Source organism: Salvelinus namaycush, chromosome 3 (genome assembly GCF_016432855.1).
Source record: "Salvelinus namaycush isolate Seneca chromosome 3, SaNama_1.0, whole genome shotgun sequence".
In the NCBI taxonomy this organism is placed as follows: Eukaryota; Metazoa; Chordata; class Actinopteri; order Salmoniformes; family Salmonidae; genus Salvelinus; species Salvelinus namaycush.
Window position 1 is genome coordinate 91946484 of NC_052309.1, and position 18830 is coordinate 91965313.

Here is an 18830-nt window from a genome sequence, read left to right on the forward strand (position 1 = left end):
TCTCTCTCTCTCTCTCTCGAGATGTCTCTCTCTCTCTCGCTCTCTCTCTCTCGAGATGTCTCTCTCTCTCTCGCTCTCTCTCTCTCGATGTCTCTCTCTCTCTCTCTCTCTCGAGATGTCTCTCTCTCTCGAGATGTCTCTCTCTCTCTCGAGATGTCTCTCTCTCTCGAGATGTCTCTCTCTCTCTCGATGTCTCTCTCTCTCTCGATGTCTCTCTCTCTCTCGATGTCTCTCTCTCTCTCGATGTCTCTCTCTCTCTCGAGATGTCTCTCTCTCTCTCTCTCTCTCTCGAGATGTCTCTCTCTCTCGAGATGTCTCTCTCTCTCTCGAGATGTCTCTCTCTCTCGATGTCTCTCTCTCTCTCGATGTCTCTCTCTCTCTCGATGTCTCTCTCTCTCTCTCGATGTCTCTCTCTCTCTCGAGATGTCTCTCTCTCTCTCGAGATGTCTCTCTCTCTCTCGAGATGTCTCTCTCTCTCTCTCTCGAGATGTCTCTCTCTCTCGAGATGTCTCTCTCTCTCTCGCTCTCTCTCTCTCGAGATGTCTCTCTCTCTCTCGCTCTCTCTCTCTCTCGATGTCTCTCTCTCTCTCGCTCTCTCTCTCTCTCTCTCTCGAGATGTCTCTCTCTCTCTCGCTCTCTCTCTCTCGCTCTCTCTCTCTCGAGATGTCTCTCTCTCTCTCGCTCTCTCTCTCTCGATGTCTCTCTCTCTCTCTCTCTCGAGATGTCTCTCTCTCTCTCTCTCTCTCTCTCGATGTCTCTCTCTCTCTCTCTCTCGAGATGTCTCTCTCTCTCTCTCTCTCGAGATGTCTCTCTCTCTCTCTCTCTCTCGAGATGTCTCTCTCTCTCGATGTCTCTCTCTCTCTCTCTCGAGATGTCTCTCTCTCTCTCTCTCTCGAGATGTCTCTCTCTCTCTCGCTCTCTCTCTCTCGAGATGTCTCTCTCTCTCTCTCTCTCTCTCGAGATGTCTCTCTCTCTCTCTCTCTCTCGAGATGTCTCTCTCAAATTCAAATTTCAAATTCAAGCTGCTTTATTGGCATGAAAAACATTGTGTCAATATTGCCAAAGCAACAATGTATACAATATACATTGTAATACAATTAAAACAATGACAAATAATAATATAGAATGGCAGTAAATAATAATACAAAATTAAATATAAAAATAGTAACAATAAAATGGTAACAGTCAATAGTCGAATGTAATGTATGGTGTAATGCACCACTACCACCACCACCATCATTAAACTGCTATCATTACCATTACCACCCATACCATTACTATCAGGAATGATAAACAACAATAATAATAATAATAATAACAATAACAGTAATAACAATAACAGTCATAATAAGTAAGTTACTGCTTACTATGCAGATGTTATTATTCAGTGTCCCTCAGGCTATGGCAGGCAAATACATATTTGGCTGCAAGAGGAGCCATTGCTCCTTCGCCCATGAGTATTTTTAGTTTTTCCTCTGGGTTTAATAAGTTAAAATTTGGAATAAATGTAGTCATTTCTGTGAATAATGAATCTCTTGGTGAGGAATATTTATCACAGTAAAGGAGAAAGTGCATCTCTGTTTCTACCTCCCCTGTCGTGCAGTGACCACATACACGCTCCTCTTTGGGTAGCCATGTCTTTTTATGTCTGCCGGTTTCTATTGCCAATCGGTGGTCACTCAGCCTGTACTTGGTAAGGATCTGTCTCTGCTTCGAATCTCTGACAGAGTAGAGATATTCAGCCAATTCATATTCTCTGTTTAGGGTCAGATAGCAATTTAGTCGGCTTTGGGATTTTGTTTCGTTTTTCCAATGTTGTAAATATGAGTCCTTTGATTGGTTCATGATTTTGTTTATTGGAATTCTTTCTTTTGAAGCAGTGCTGGTGTCAGCTTGGTTGGTTAGGTCCAACACCAGCTGACTGAGAGGGCTCGTTTCTGGGCTCAGCTCTTGGGTTTGAAGTGCTTTAAATTGCAGACTCGAATTTGGACTTGAATTTAGATGTAGCCAAAATTTTAATGATCTTTTCTGTATTTTCATTATTACTGGAAAGCGGCCCAATTCTGCCCTACATGCATTAGTTGGTGTATTTCTCTGGACTTGTAGGATTTTCCGACAGAATTCTGCATGTAGGGTTTCAATTGGATGTTTGTCCCACATTTTAAAGTCCAGTTTATTGAGTGGCCCCCAAACCTCACTTCCGTAAAGAGCTATTGGTAGGATTACACTGTCAAATATTTTGGTCCAAATTCTAATTGGGATGTTGATTTTGAATAATTTCATTTTTATTGCATACAATGCTCTGCGGGCTTTTTCTTTGAGTGCATTCACTGCCATATTAAAGTTTCCCGATGCAGATATGGTCAGACCAAGGTAGGTGTAATTTTTTGTGTGTTCAATTATGGTGTTGTTCAGGGTGAATTTATATTTGTGTTTCTGACATCTGTTTTGTTTTTGGAAAATCATGATTTTAGTTTTTGGGAAATTTACTGCCAGGGCCCAATTATGGCAATATTGCTCGAGAATATTAATGTTCTGTTGAAGACCTTCTTTGGTTGGTGATAGAAGTACCAAGTCATCAGCATATAGCAGGTATTTCACCTCTGTGTCAAATAGTGTGAGTCCTGGGGCTGGAGAATGGTCCAACATGTCTGCTAATTCATTGATATAAATGTTGAAAAGATTTGGACTCAAACTACAGCCTTGTCTCACACCTCGACATTGTGAAAAGAATTCTGTTCTTTGGTTTTTGATTTTTATTGCACACTTGTTTTCTGTGTACATACATTTTATTAAGTCATACACCTTACCACCAAGCCCACTTTGTAGAATTTTGTAGAATAGCCCTTCGTGCCAAATAGAATCAAATGCTTTTTTAAAGTCAATAAAGCAAGCAAAGATTTTGCCCTCTTTTTTTTGGTGGACGTGTTTATTAATTAGTGTGTGTAAGGTGTATATATGGTCAGTAGTGCGATGGTTAGGGAGAAAGCCAATTTGACATTTAGTTATTACATTTTTTTCTTGAAGAAAGGTTTGGATTCTTGAATTCAAAATGCTACAGAAAACCTTTCCCAAGTTACTGTTTACACAAATTCCCCTGTAATTATTGGGGTCTGATTTGTCTCCACTTTTGTGGATAGGGGAGATGAGCCCCTGGTTCCAGACATCAGGGAAGCAGCCAGAAGTTAAAACCATGTTGAACAATTTAAGCACAGCATTTTGCAACTCAGGTGTGCTGTTTTTCAGCATTTCATTTCTGATGTTGTCTAGACCACAAGCCTTCTTTGATTTAATAGATTTGAGCTTTTCATTTAGTTCTTGTTGGGTTATTGGGTAATCTAATGGATTTTGGTTATTTTTAATGACTGATTCAAGGATGTTCAATTTTTCTTTAATTTCTAATTGGTTCTGTTTTAAGTCTTTTTGTGGGATGTTTTTGTATAGATTATCAAAATAAGTTTTCCAAATTCCTACATCTTGTATGGCTAATTCTTGTGGCTTTGTTGTGCTTAAATTGTTCCACATGTCCCAGAACTGATTTTGGTCAATTGCGTTTTCAATTTCATCAAGTGTCTTGTTGGTATAATTCAGTTTCTTGCGTTTCAGTGTATGTTTATACTGTTTCAGAGTTTCAAAGTATTCATATCGTAGCTCTGGGTTGTTTTGCTGCTTATGTTTTTTGTTTGACATTTGTCTTAGGTGTTTTCTAATTGTTTTACATTCATTATCAAACCATTTGTCAGAAACATTTTGTTTTTTGTTTCTGATGTTGCATTTCTTTGGTTTTCTCAAATTTGCTTTCGATGCTGCTTTTTGGAATATGCAGTTGATGTTTAGAGTAGCCGAATTGACACCATCTTTATTGTTTTGGTATTGTGAGTTATTGAAAAACTGTATAGAGTTCATCATTTCATTTGAGTTCAATGTTTCAATGAATCTCTCTGCACTGTTTGGAGCCCATCTGTACGATTGGTTTATGTTGTAGAGTTTATTGGGCAGTTTTTTTGAATGAATATTGCCGGTTAATTTCTTCAAAAACACGTTGATCTGACTGTGATCTGACAATGGTGTCTGTGGTCTGACAGTGAATGCACTAATGGAGGAGGGGTCAATGTCCGTGATGGCATAATCGACTACACTTGTCCCAAGAGCTGAGCAGTAAGTAAACTGACCTAAAGAGTCCCCTCTGATTCTACCATTAAGCATGTACAGGCCTAAGGCTCGACAGAGATGCACTAACTCCTTCCCATTTTTGTTCAGTATTTGGTCAGGACTGTTTCTATTATTTATAATAGGGCTACTGTACAAGGAGGGGTGACCAAATATGTGGTGGTTACCTCCCGCATCAGTGTAGTCAGGCTCAGAACCTGTTCTTGCATTGAAATCTCCACAAAGAAGCACTTTACCCTCTGCCTGAAATGTAATGATTTCTGTATGGAGATTGTCAAAAAACTGATCATCATAATATGGTGAATCTGAAGGAGGAGCATAAGCTGCACATATGTACACGTCATTATCACAATAGATTGTACCTTTGTTAAGTTTTAGCCAAATGTGACTGGTACCTTTTTTCATTTCATTCAGTGCCAAGTCCTGCTTATGCCAAATGATGATTCCACCTGAGTCTCGGCCCCGTTTAACATTTTTATGTTTGATTGATGGTAGTAAACTTTCTCTATAGCCTGAGGGACACTGAGTATCTATGTCTCCACGACACCATGTTTCCAGTAGGATTATGATGTCCTGTCCCTGGATGTTTTTAATAAATTCTGGATTTGTTGTTTTATAACCAAAATGTGAAGAGTAAAGGCCCTGGATATTCCAAGAGCTGATAGTTAATGATCTCATTTATAATAAGTGATATTCACTGGTTTGAGTAAAGTACATTGAAAAAAAAATGAAAAAAAGAATATATATATATATATATATATATATACATATACATACATACATACACACACATACATACACACACACACACACACACACACACGTACCATTATATATAATTATTATTATTATACCGGTGCCAATAAAATTAAGAATAGTTGTAAACAAATTAATAGGAATGGAATAAGAATAAGTAGATGCAATCTGCAACCCTGTGTGTGTGTGCGCGCGTGCGCGTGTGTGCGTGCCCGTCTAGCTCAGTAGTCTGCATATTAGTTGCAGTAGTTGGCGCACCTCTCCTATCTCTGACTGTTCTAGGTGTCTGTGTTCTACTTGTCTCTCTCTCTCGATGTCTTTCTCTCTCTCTCGATGTCTCTCTCTCTCGATGTCTTTCTCTCTCGATGTCTTTCTCTCTCGATGTCTTTCTCTCTCGATGTCTCTCTCTCGATGTCTTTCTCTCTCTCTCTCTCTCTCGATGTCTTTCTCTCTCGATGTCTTTCTCTCTCGATGTCTTTCTCTCTCTCTCGATGTCTTTCTCTCTCGATGTCTCTCTCTCTCGATGTCTTTCTCTCTCGATGTCTTTCTCTCTCTCTCGATGTCTCTCTCTCTCGATGTCTCTCTCTCTCGATGTCTCTCTCTCTCGATGTCTCTCTCTCTCGATGTCTCTCTCTCTCTCTCGATGTCTCTCTCTCTCGATGTCTTTCTCTCTCGATGTCTTTCTCTCGTCCAGTAACTACAGTGCATTCTGAAAGTATTCAGACCCCTTGACTTTTTCCACATTTTGTTACGTTACAGCCTTATTCTACATAAGTATTCAGACCCTTTGCTCTGATACTTGAAATAGTGACTTGTCCCAAAGCCACTCCTGCGTTTCTTGTCTGTGTGCTTAGGGTCATTGTCCTGTTGGAAGGTAAACCTTCACCCCAGTCTGAGGTCCTGAGCGCTCTGGAGCAGGTTTTCATCAAGGATCTCTCTGTACTTCGCTCTGTTCATCTTTCCCTCAATCCTGATTAGTCTCCCAGTCACTGCAGCTGAAAAACATCCCCACAGCATGATGCTGCCACCACCATGCTTCACCGTAGGGATGGTGCCAGGTTTCCTCCAGACGTGACGCTTGGCATTCGGGCCAAAGAGTTCAATCTTGGCGGGACCTTATATACACAGGTGTGTGCCTTTCCAAATCATGTCCAATCAATTGAATTTACCACAGCTGGACTCCAATCAAGTTGTAGAAACATCTCAAGGATGATCAATGGAAACAGGATGCACCTGAGCTCAATTTCAAGTATCATAGCAAAGGGTCTGAAGACTTATGTAAATAAAGTATTTCTTTAAAAAAAAATCTTAATACATTTGCAAACATTTCTAAAAACCTGTTTTCGCTTTGTCATTATGGGGTATTGTGTGTAATTTTAAAAATATTTAATCCATTTTAGAGTAAGGCTGTAACGTAACAAAATGTGGAAAAAGGGAAAGAGGTCTGAATACTGTCTGAATGCACTGTATATATGCCTCCATCAATAGAATGAATACATGGACACGTGTTCAAAGTTCATTTGTTATAAACAAATCAATTTAATCAATTAAAAAAGCTGATCAGCAGTGAGTGTTACAGCAGAGATGATAGAAATTCCCCAGTGGCCCAGTGGTCTAAGACCCTGCATCTCAGTGCAAGAGGTCTGAGTGACACAGTCTTTGGGTAGGGCATTTAGGCCAGTCTGAGGGAGATCGGCCCCTCTCCTTGTCTCATCGTTTTTACCTACCTATATAGTAGTGAAAGACTCCAGGATGATTTGGAGTCGACGATCAAGGAGTCGAGGAATCAATTATTTTGTAGTCGAATCTCCACCTCTACCTACCTAGGAAGCTGTGTCTTGTCACTGTGGCCTTGGCTGGCTGCAAGCACTTCAAATGCATTTATATATATTTTTAAAATAAACACAATATAAATAAAAGCTTTGATTGTTTGTTTGATTGACTGACAGGTAAAGTCGTGATCCACATAATTGAAACAGCTAGTCATTCACACTGTAATCCATACATCTTAGTTTCACCTACAGTCGTATTTGGTACTTTTATATCACATAGGTACATGAAGTAGACTGTTGAGGAAAACATATTGTGTACAGGCTGTGCAGAATACTGTGGTGGTCTTGTGTTTGGATAACAGTAGTCATTCAGATTCAACCATAATAATAGTCATCAATATAAAGACGGGACTTGGCCTGTTACTACCAGGCCTTTGGCATCAACTGAGGGTTTGAGACTGAGAAACAGTCATCATGGTTAGAACTATAAAAAGAGAGGTCATGTCACGGATATAACTGAACAGATGTCATATCATGGTTATAACTATGAACCCGGGAGGTCATATCATGGCTATAACTATGAACCCGAGAGGTCATATCATGGATATAACTGAACAGATGTCATATCATGGTTATAACTATGAACCCGAGAGGTCACATCATGGTTATAACTATGAACAGAGAGGTCATATCATGGTTATAACTGAACAGGTGTCATATCATGGTTATAACTATGAACAGAAAGGTCATATCATGGCTATAACTATGAACCCGAGAGGTCATATCATGGTTATAACTGAACAGAGGTGTCATATCATGGTTATAACTATGAACAGAGAGGTCATGTCATGGTTATAACTGAACAGATGTCATATCATGGTTATAACTATGAACCCGAGAGGTCATATCATGGTTATAACTGAACAGAGGCGTCATATCATGGTTATAACTATGAACAGAAAGGTAATATCATGGTTATAACTATGAACAGAGGGGTCATATCATGGTTATAACTATGAACAGAGGGGTCATATCATGGTTATATCAACTACTGACAGAGCGGTAATCATGTTAAAAGCCTGTGTCTCAGCCATGCATGGAGTTTGGTTGACTCTGAGGAGAGAGACGTGGTCAATAGGAATTCACCGAAGACCGTTGTTCGCTGCAATTCAAGTGTATGTGAACGACATCTCAGAGGGTAAACAGGTCAAAGCTGTGTGTGTGTGTGTGTGTATACATTCTGTACCACGGAGGTGTTTGTCCAGCACTCAGTAGCATGTTGACAGTGTGTGTGTGTGTGTACATTCTGTACCACAGAGGTCTTAGACCAGCTCTCAGTCCCTCAGTAGCATGTTGACAGTGTGTGTGTGTGTGTGTGTGTGTGTGTGTGTGTGTGTGTGTACATTCTGTACCACAGAGGTGTTTGTCCAGCACTCAGTCCCTCAGTAGCATGTTGACAGTGTGTGTGTGTGTGTGTGTGTGTGTGTGTGTGTGTACACTGTACCACAGAGGTGTTTGTCCAGCTCTCAGTAGCATGTTGACAGTGTGTGTGTGTGTGTGTGTGTGTGTGTGTGTGTGTGTGTGTGTGTGTGTGTGTGTGTGTGTGTGTGTATACATTCTGTACCACAGAGGTGTTAGTCCAGCTCTCAGTAGCATGTTGACAGTGTGTGTGTTCTCTTACTTGCTAGATGGTTGGGTGTTTGTTCTCCATTCTAACCACCTGTGAGTATCTAGTGGTCGAGGTTCTCATTGGTCGGTCAGTGAGGTGGCGGTCGGCAAAACGCCGTCATGTATTTCTTCATTGAACCTTTATTGAACCTTTATTGAACCATTATTGAACCAGGTCGTTGAGTTCAGAAGACTTGTTTTACCAGAGACCTGGTTGTGTTCTTAACTATTCAGACCACGTTCAGACCACGTTGGTCTCCTGTTCTGGGGACCATTTAGCCGGACTGGTCTCCACAACCAGATCAACATCTAGATAATCAGTTGATCCACTGTCCTGAGAAACCTTCTCCTCCTCCTCTTCTCCTCTCTCCTCCTCTCCTTCCTCCTCCTCTCCTTCCTCCTCCTCCTGTTTTCTCGTCTTCCCGCGGTGGCAGAGGCCAGACTTGGCAGGCCCCACCATGGCGAGGAAGATGGCGCCCAGGCCCATTCCCACAGCACAGGAGTAGAAGGCTGAGCCATAGTTCTGGGTCTTGTCCACCAACAGGCCTGGGGAGAAAACACAGGAGGCAACGTCAGAGACGCCTAAAGATCTGCCAAGACCCTTCAAGATCATCAGGTTGGCGCAGCAGCAATCAAAAGCTTCTAGATTAGTTCAAGACAGGATTACAGACAGACAATGAAAGGATTCACAAAGACAGATATTCAGAGAGGCAGAGAGGGAGAGAGGGAGAGAGACAGAGAGGGAGAGAGGCAGAGAGGAAGAGAGGCAGAGAGGCAGAGAGGGAGAGAGGCAGAGAGGCAGAGAGGCAGAGAGGGAGAGAGGGAGAGAGACAGAGAGGAAGATAGGGAGAGAGACAGAGAGGAAGAGAGGGAGAGAGGCAGAGAGGAAGAGAGGGAGAGAGACAGAGAGGAAGAGAGGCAGAGAGGGAGAGAGGAAGAGAGGGAGAGAGGCAGAGAGGAAGAGAGGAAGAGAGGCAGAGAGGAAGAGAGGAAGAGAGGAAGAGAGGCAGAGAGGCAGAGAGGAAGAGAGGGAGAGAGACAGAGAGACAGAGAGGAAGAGAGGAAGAGAGGCAGAGAGGGAGAGAGGAAGAGAGGCAGAGAGGAAGAGAGGGAGAGAGACAGAGAGGGAGAGAGGGGGAGAGGGAGAGAGACAGAGAGGGAGAGAGAAGACTAAGATCCAGACAGTCAACCATCTAGAGTCTCTTACCCGCCAGCGGTGGTCCGGCCAGCCCAGCAAAGCTCTGGATACACATATAGACCCCCACGGACGAGGGCATCCTCTCTATGCCCACCACGTAATCCTCTGCCAGCATGGGGATGTGTGTAGAACCCACAGTGCCCATCAGGAAGCCATAGAGACAGCAGCAGGCTGCCAGGCCCCAGAACTCAGTCACCAGGGCGAAGGCAAGCAGCACCAGACACAGCAGAACTACACATCCCAGAAGCACCTGGGTCTTACGCATCCGCACCTTGTTTAAAATGACCCCGATGGACAGGCGCCCGCAGACCTCGGACACCGCCATTACAGAGAGCATGTAGGCCGACTTTTCTGGGTGGACGCCGCGGCTCTTACTGAGTTCTATGATGTAAAGTGACGGGGCGAAGAACCCCAGCGTGGCGAAGAGGCCAAACAGAGAGTAGCAGATGAACGCTCCATCGTTTAACACCGAAAAGTCTAGGAGTTTAGGTCTGCAGGGTTGGACAAGGGGACCCACCTCACCCTGCTCTTTCTCCCCAGCCTCCAGCTGATTCAGTGGGGTTCCAAGGGTTGCCTGTCCACCCTGGTTCTTCTCCCCCTGGTCCTCCATGAGGGCCCGGGTCTCAGAGGGGTCCTGTGTGGCTGTGGTGGCCCGGAGGTCAGCACTGGAGGCAGACAGAGAGGTGACCCCGGAATCCCCTGACTCCTCAGACTCCTCAGAGCTAACGTTGGTCTGGCTGTCCTCATTCTCCAGCTCGTAGATCGTCTGCAGCTTAACGGACAGCTTCTCCTTATTGGACACCTCCCCGGACACTTCCTGGTCAGGTCTGATGAGGATTGGTCGAAGCAGAGCGCCGCAGCCAATCAGGGAGGCCTGCATGAGACCGATGACAATGAAGCAGCGGCGCCAGCCGATGATCTCCTTCAAGGCCATGAAGGCTGCAGAGGAGATGTGTGCTTGTAAATGACTGTTAGAAACATTTAAAAGTCCTGTTTTTTTACGCTCCTCCACAATGCTTCAGGTATTATTTATAGAACAGTATCAGTCACTATATCTGCCTTTGAGATTCATTAGTCTGTCTGAAATGTCACCCTATTCCTTTATATAGCACCCTACACCCTATGGGCCCTGGTCAAAAGTAGTGCACTATATAGGGTGCCATTTCGGACACACATGAAACCACAACGTACCTGGAGCGAAGGCAAACATGGCAAAGGACTCCCCTGAGGAGGCCAGGGCGGTGACCAGGGACCTCCTCCTGTTGAAGTACTGAGACAGGATGGTGATGGTGGGCAGGAAGGTCAGGCAGTACCCCAGACCTGGACACATTACAAAATGACAACATGTTATTGTTCACGCAATCTGGAAATCACATGATTAACATAAAAGCAAACAACATGAAAACAGGATTACAGGAGTACCTTGTCATCAAGATCATGTCAAATAAGGTTTACAAAGTGAATACAGTCACAGTGCAAAATGCTGCTGACGCTTTCACGTTTCAGTCCATGTCTTAGATATATACACATCATTGGTCCAGCAGAGGACACACAGAGGGGTGTGACAGCCAATGGCACTGCAGCAAGGTCATGGGGTCAGAGGTCAGAGGTCAGGGTTGACAGGTCACTCTGATGTCAGAGGTCAGGGTTGATAGGTCACTCAGGCTTGTTGTCGTGGTGACTGCTGAAAGAGGACGCAGTTAAAAACAAAAACAAGAAGAGAGAAGACAGAGGTTGTTAAGTTAGCTGCTGTCTGTTTTGAAGGAAGGTGAAGAGTTATTCAGTGGGACAGCTAGCAGTGCTTCGTTCTGGAAAAGAAAAGTTATTTGGATCGGATCTGAAAGGAAATATTGGTTTATTTTGGACAATTTTGAGAATTGTGATTTTTCTGTTGTGCAAATCTGTCCTACAGACTCAAGATGGGGGAGTTTAGGCCTCATTGATACCACACGTTTCATTCATATCTTTCGATCTGAATTGAATAGAGCTTTGACAGTGGGGTTGGGAGTTTTTACCCCACAAACACAGGCCGGGTCTGGAAGAGACGGACATCAGTCAGTCAGCCTCATGCACTGCTAGGAGTCCCTTGTTTCATTCAGATCTTTTTCAGCTGGAATTCTAAGCATGAATGTAACAGCTAAACATCATTATTCTCCTTACATGTTCAAGGTGTTTCTAATCAATTTCACATATGTATCACAAGATAGACCATTGCGGGAAGCGTGAAGTAGTGGTGTGTGTGTGTGTGTGTGTGTGTGAGTGTGCGTGTGAGTGTGTATAAAGTAGTTAGATAGTTACCTGAGACGATGCCGATGGTGACGTACATCTCGTTGATGGAGGAGACGAAAGCAGAGCTGATGGTCCCCAGACTGATCAGAAAACCCCCAAACATCACTACGGGACGGTACCCGAACCGGTTACTGAGCACCGTGGCCAGAGGGGCTGGAGGGAGAGAGAGAGAGGGGAGAGAGGGGGAGAGGGGGAAGAGGAGGGGGAGAAAGGGAGAGAGGGGGAAGAGGAGAGAGGGAGAAAGGGAGAGAGAGGGAAGAGGGAAGAGGAGAGAGAGGGAGAAAGAGAGGGAGAAAGGGAGAGAGGGAGAAAGGGAGAGAGAGGGAGAAGAGGAGAGAGGGGGGAGAGAGGGAGAAAGGGAGAGAGAGAGAGGGAGAAAGGGAGAGAGGGGGAAGAGGAGAGAGAGGGAGAAAGGGAGAGAGGGAGACAGGGGGAAGAGGAGAGAGAGGGAGAGAGGGAGAGAGGGAGACAGGGGGAAGAGGAGAGAGAGGGAGAAAGGGAGAGAGGGAGACAGGGGGAAGAGGAGAGAGAGGGAGAAAGGGAGAGAGGGAGACAGGGGGAAGAGGAGAGAGGGGGAAGAGGAGAGAGGGAAGAAAGGAGAGAGGGGGAGAAAGGGAGAGAGGGGGAAGAGGAGAGGACTGTTAGTTTTACTACAGACATGTTTTTAATTTACCTTATACACTATTTAATGAAGTAGTTGATTATGAAGTAGTTGATCTATCCTACTCACAGTTCAGTGAGTAGGATAGATTATGTGTCTAAATACTGTCCACACAGATTTACTGGCCCATATTCATAAAGCCTCTTATACGAGTGCTGATCTAGGATCAGGACCCCTGTCCATAAAAATCTGATCCATTATGATCTAAAAGGCAAAACTATTCCTAGATCAGCACTGCTACTCTGATCCTAGACCTGTGAATATGATGATAAAGAGGCTCTCCCTGAACCACCTGTGAAGGTGAGGATGATTAAGAGGCTCTCCCTGAACCACCTGTGAAGGTGAGGATGATTAAGAGGCTCTCTCTGAACCACCTGTGAAGGTGAGGATGATTAAGAGGCTCTCTCTGACCCACCTGTGTTGGTGAGGATGATTAAGAGGCTCTCTCTGACCCACCTGTGAAGGTGAGGATGATTAAGAGGCTCTCTCTGACCCACCTGTGAAGGTGAGGATGATTAAGAGGCTCTCTCTGACCCACCTGTGAAGGTGAGGATGATTAAGAGGCTCTCTCTGAACCACCTGTGAATGTGAGGATGATTAAGAGGCTCTCTCTGACCCACCTGTGAAGGTGAGGATGATTAAGAGGCTCTCTCTGACCCACCTGTGAAGGTGAGGATGATTAAGAGGCTCTCTCTGACCCACCTGTGTTGGTGAGGATGATTAAGAGGCTCTCTCTGACCCACCTGTGAAGGTGAGGATGATTAAGAGGCTCTCTCTGACCCACCTGTGAAGGTGAGGATGATTAAGAGGCTCTCTCTGACCCACCTGTGAAGGTGAGGATGATTAAGAGGCTCTCTCTGACCCACCTGTGAAGGTGAGGATGATTAAGAGGCTCTCTCTGACCCACCTGTGAATGTGAGGATGATTAAGAGGCTCTTTCTGACCCACCTGTGAAGGTGAGGATGATTAAGAGGCTCTCTCTGACCCACCTGTGAATGTGAGGATGATTAAGAGGATCTCTGACCCACCTGTGAGGATGATTAAGAGGCTCTCTCTGACCCACCTGTGAAGGTGAGGATGAAGACGCAGATTGCGATGACCCAGGATACTCTGCTGTTGCTCTCCCCAAACTCTGTCATGAGGTCTTGGAGGAACACCCCCAGAGACTTGATGGTCCCGTAAGTAAACACCTCAACGAAGAAGAAGGCCACGGCCACCGCCCAGCCCCAGCCTCCGTCTGGCACCGCCTCGTACACACATGGACCACCGCACCCCCGCACCGCTGACTTTAACCCCTGCATGGCTGGGTCTGAGCACCTGGGAGAGAGGGACAGAGTGTCAATCAGTTTTTCAAGAACTTTTAATGTTTCTTCAAGTGTAGTCAAGCGCTATGATGAAACTGGCTCATGAGGACCGCCACAGGAAAGGAAGATCCAGAGTTACCTCTGCTGCAGAGGATAAGTTCATTAAAGTTACCAGCCTCAGAAATCGGCAATTAACTGCACCTCAGAAAACAGACACATCTCAACATCAACTGTTCAGAGGAGACTGCGTGAATCAGGCCTTCATGGTCGAATTGCTGCAAAGAATCCACTACTAAAGGACACCAATAAGAAGAGACTTGCTTGGGCAAATAAACACAAGCAACGGACTGATGAGTCCAAATTTTTGATTTTTGGTTCCAACCGCCTCGTCTTTGTGAGACGCAGAGCAAGTGAATGGATGATCTCTGCATGTGTGGTTCCCACTGTGAAGCATGGAGGAGGAGGTGTGATGGTGCTGGTGACACTGTCTGTGATTTATTTAGAATTCAAGGCACACTTAACCAGCATGGCTACCACAGCATTCTGCAGCGATACGCCATCCCATCTGGTTTGCGCTTAACGGGATTATCATTTGTTTTTGAACAGGACAATGACCCAACACACCTCCAGGCTGTGTAAGGGCTATTTGACCAAAAAGGAGAGTGATGGAGTGCTGCATCAGATGACCTGGCCTCCACAATCACCCAACCTCAACAAAATTGAGATGGTTTGGGATGAGTTGGACCGCAGAGTGAAGGAAAAGCAGCCAACCAGTGCTCATCATATGTGGGTTCTCTTTCAAGACTGTTGGAAAAGCCTTCAAGGTAACTACCTCATGAAGCTGGTTAAGAGAATGCAAAGAGTGTGCAATGCTGTCATCAAGGCAAAGGGTGGCTACTTTGAAGAATCTAAAATCTATGATGATTTGTTTAACACTTTTTTGGTTACTACATGATTCCATATGTGTTATTTCATAGATTTGATGTCTTCACTATTATTCTACAATGTAGAAAAGGGAAAGGGAGAGAGGGGTAGAGAGAGAGACACTGGCATGCAGGCAAATACAGGTGTACACACACACACACACACACACACACACACACACACACACACACACACACACACACAATAACCATAGCCTCCAGACCTGGCACATATATAGGAACACAGCCAGAGGAAAGACACATACGAGCATATAGTGGGCTGGTGAGACTTAGGGCGTTCTCATACATCTTTTGTTTGCTTAAGTTTGAATCAGAGTTCTCTCTCTAGATTTCTATCTCTCTCTATTCATATATATATATATATATATATATATATATATATACAGGACAATATCTTTTCTGCATGTTTTCTATATGGTTTAAGTTGACACAAACTTTTTTTCCATCCCGAAAAGTACCACTTGGATGGCCCACCTAAGAATTTCCTATACAGAAAAAACCCTGTAATTAGCTCCAATATGTGTAATTTCCTCCATATTAAAGGGATAGTTCGAGATTTTGACAATGAAGCCCTTTAACTACCTCTCCAGAGTCAGATGAACAGGAACAGCTAGCACTCTAAATGTTCCTGTAGTCTTCCAGTCATTGTGCTAACGCTAGTTAGCGTTGGCTCAGTTAGCATTGGCTCATAAAACCACCTATAACTTCCTTCATACTGGACGCAAAGACATACAAATGGTATCCACTATGGTATTCTGTTGCAGCTAGCGATATTCATAAAGTAATTATTTTTCACCTAAAAAAATCCCCCAAAATATTTATTAAAAAAACAACGCGGAAGCCCTGCAGTACCTCCGCGGACCCATAGGGGGTCACGGACCCCAGTTTGAAAACCCCTAGGCTACTACTGGTAAGTCATCACTAAGCAACGCCCTGGCCTTGGAGCTACACTAAGCAGTGAGCATCACAGCTTGCTTGGCAGCTGAGTGACTTGTTCACATCGCGTGAGTGAGTTCACGTTGAAATATAAAATACTTACCAACAGAGCGACGATCAGTCTAGTCGGAAAAGTGATCGACACAGAATAGTCGACTGTCGAATATAATGAACAGGTTTTAATGGCAAAATGAGCAACTAGTTTATCGGTATGTTATTTCTATGTTCTCCCTATAACGTTAGTCTACCAGCTCTGTCTCTTCCGCTTCCGACCAGACGAATCGATGTTCTGGACTAAAGCAACATCTTTTTAAGCCTGATGTAAAAATGTCCTTTTGTCCGATCCACAAGGAGAATCATAGTTTATTATGTTTCCCTGGTTACTGTATCTGTCCTCTCTTTCTTGAAGGCATAAAACACATCTGTGTCTTCTGTTGAGTAAATCAACCGTTTCCTTACTGTTCTGTCAGCTCTTTATAGCCTACCGGCTCGAGCCGGTCTTCAAGCGGGGGCGCGCAAATACTGCTGTAGCCTTTTTCTCAAGAGCGCGCAACCCTGCGTTATGCTTCCACGATACTGTGCGTTGTCACACTTCAATACCATTAGATCTGTGAAGTAGTCTGTAGGCCTAGGCCTACGCCTACGTGGTAGCCTAAAAAAGTAGCCTACTGGATGCATATTATAATACTATTATCTATTTCACTTGCTTTTACAATGTCAACATATGTTTCCAATGTCAATAAAGCCCCTTAAATTGAAATTGAAGACAAATAAATTATCTCCATCTCTCTCTTATTATTGTATGAATAAAAAACCAGAGTAACACGCATACATTCCCTTTACATTTTAGTCAAATTAATAAATAACGGTTATATGTATTTTTACTGGTAGCCTATGCCTGTTTTGTTATCTCCTTCACTGCAGTGACGTAGCCTACTCTTCGAGCTTTTGTCGAGAGCGCGCTCTTTGGGGAGCGGACTGATGAAATAGCCTTTCCTGGAGCGCACGTGCGGCCAGAGACTCCCTGTCTGGGTGGAACAGGTTTATTCCAGTTCTGAGCCAACAACGCTCACTTATACAACATTTAATATCGCAATAACATCCTTATCTAACCGGTGTTTTGCTGCCAGAAATTGATATGAATTAGCCAGGGATGAGGGTAATTCTCCAACAATGCCCGTGCATAGATGTTCCGTCCTGTGTTAATGTAGGTAGTGGGTCTTCATAGGCCCCGCCCCAGTATTATAGGTTAGAGACCCCATTCTTGGGTTGTCACAAGTTACCACAGCCATTTTTGTTCTTAATTTAAGATTAGGTTAGGCATAACGTTAGCTGTGTGGTTAATGTTTGGGTTAAGATTAGGGTTAGGTTTTTACATCAGATTTTAAGAAGATACATTGTAGAAATAGGCGGGGTTTAGGACTCTGTGGACTCAGATGACTGCAGTGAGCCACAACCAGGCTAGATTATAGACTGTCGCTAAAAGTACACGGTGTACCCTGCCGGCGAGGGAGGTAATGGTTAGGTCAGCGGAGACAAGTGCATTGATCACTGTCACATTTTTCCAGAGGATGTATTTTAAAAAGTATACATTCTCTAAACATTTAACAAGACTGGCTCAACAAAAGAGGACATAGACATTCTGTGTGTGACCAGTCTTCTATGTTCCCACCGCATCCCTGGTATATGATGCCATTGCTAATACTGACTCAAATCACACAATCAATAGTATATTTTACAGTACATCGGTATTTGAAGATTCCCACATTAAATACAGTAGATTTGGAATGAACCTAGCCTAAAGAACTATTAGTAGGAGAAATGACGTTGCACCAGCAGCACCGCTGATATTGCGATGAACAACATGCAAGACTTCGCAATCACACCGTCACACACAGCATCTGCCCGGGCTGGCTTCATCCTCCATAGCGTGGTAGCTATGCGACCAAAACAGCGGAGAAATTAACCCCCGCGCTTCAACGCTCTTAGTTGTTGCGGAAATTCATCCACTATAGTATGCTTTCACTTTGTACATCTACAATATAAATACTCTAAACACAATGATTGGGTAATGAAACCATGAAAAATAGTGCATCTAACCTAAGGTCTGGGACCCTATCTACAAAGAATCTCAACGGACTAGGAATCTCGTTAAACGTGTTTTACGACAACAACAAAAAACTCTCAGCTCATAGTAGGTTTAAGGATGACGTTAAGACACTGCCTAGACAAACTCTGAGCTAGGAGTACAATCTATTTATAAAAGTTGATCTCCGCTGGTAATCACGACAGTTTGAGGTAGCACAAAGGATAGATAGTGAAGACGCTCATTGACATTGTTGCAAATGATGGGGAATAACCGATCGTAATAGGGCATCGCCAGCTGTTAACTATACAGCACGCTTCAGACAAGGACAGTGAATGTGACTGTACATCAACTGTTGTAATGGTAAAACTTTGATATAATTTTCGCCTGACAAGATCGCTTTGCCTACTCTTATTTATTGCCTAATATGTTGGGATGCATAACCTTTTTGTTTTTTTTAACAATTCTGATGTTTTTTTGATAATACCGTTATGTCAACACGCTCTCGTCTCTCACCGGTTTAACAACTCTAAATCGCATTTGACACAGTAGGCATCAATTAAGTCACTTGCCGATAATGTTGCATGCAACGTTGCATCATTTTAATCGAACACAATCAAATGTTACATAATATGTCTTCAATTGACCAATTTAGACATATTTTTTAACCACGTGATGTTGCGCTCCAAAGGGGTACATTGAAACATGACGTAGGTAGTTAAATAATCGAAAGAAAAACGTGTTTATTTATTAGCTTCGTGGTTGTAAGTATATATTTAGGCATGTCATGTGAAATAGGCCTCGTGAAATAATTGTTAAAAGCTCAAAAGATAAGGACTACTGTTGCATGTAGGTCGAGATGATTTATGGATTGATCATATTACAACAGACATATAAAAACATTGTTTTTAACTACTCGAAAGCAATTGCATGTGGCGCTGGGACCACTGACTCGCTGCATTGTTCTATTATCAAGACACCTGCTGGTAACTCTTAACTGGTTAGGACAGCTCACGAGGTGTCCTAAATATCTGCCGACTATAGTG

The 18830-nt window shown here is 43.6% G+C and overlaps 1 protein-coding gene across 3 annotated transcripts; it reads right to left on the reverse strand.

Annotated features, from left to right (window-relative positions):
* Positions 1–6429: 6429 nt before the first annotated feature.
* LOC120042596 (monocarboxylate transporter 7-like) lies at positions 6430–16179 on the reverse strand. 3 transcript variants are annotated; one of them, XM_038987423.1, is made up of 6 exons: positions 15802–16179; positions 13578–13831; positions 11863–12006; positions 10756–10884; positions 9574–10503; positions 6430–8912 (listed from the first exon to the last, which is right to left on the reverse strand). In XM_038987423.1, exons 2-6 carry the CDS (start codon positions 13813–13815, stop codon positions 8608–8610), a joined length of 1746 nt encoding a protein of 581 aa, XP_038843351.1. In that variant the 5' UTR covers positions 13816–13831; positions 15802–16179; the 3' UTR covers positions 6430–8607. The 3 variants fall into 3 exon arrangements, with proteins under 3 accessions (XP_038843351.1, XP_038843353.1, XP_038843359.1); XM_038987425.1 differs by lacking the exons at positions 13578–13831; positions 15802–16179 and adding an exon at positions 10987–11248 and having other exon boundaries at positions 9574–10532; positions 11863–11977; XM_038987431.1 differs by lacking the exons at positions 13578–13831; positions 15802–16179 and adding an exon at positions 10987–11245 and having other exon boundaries at positions 9574–10532; positions 11863–11950.
* Positions 16180–18830: the final 2651 nt, after the last annotated feature.

What these genes read in the sequence shown, in the direction of transcription:
- LOC120042596 (XM_038987423.1), bottom strand. Translation starts at nt 13,815, where the DNA reads ATGCAGGGGTTAAAGTCAGCGGTGCGGGGGTGCGGTGGTCCATGTGTG. An exon ending in CTTCATCCTCACCTTCACAG is followed by an intron (nt 12,007 to 13,577) that starts GTGGGTCAGAGA and finishes CTCTCCCTCCAG; the next exon opens with CCCCTCTGGCCACGGTGCTC. An exon ending in CATGTTTGCCTTCGCTCCAG is followed by an intron (nt 10,504 to 10,755) that starts GTACGTTGTGGT and finishes TCTCCTCTGCAG; the next exon opens with CCTTCATGGCCTTGAAGGAG.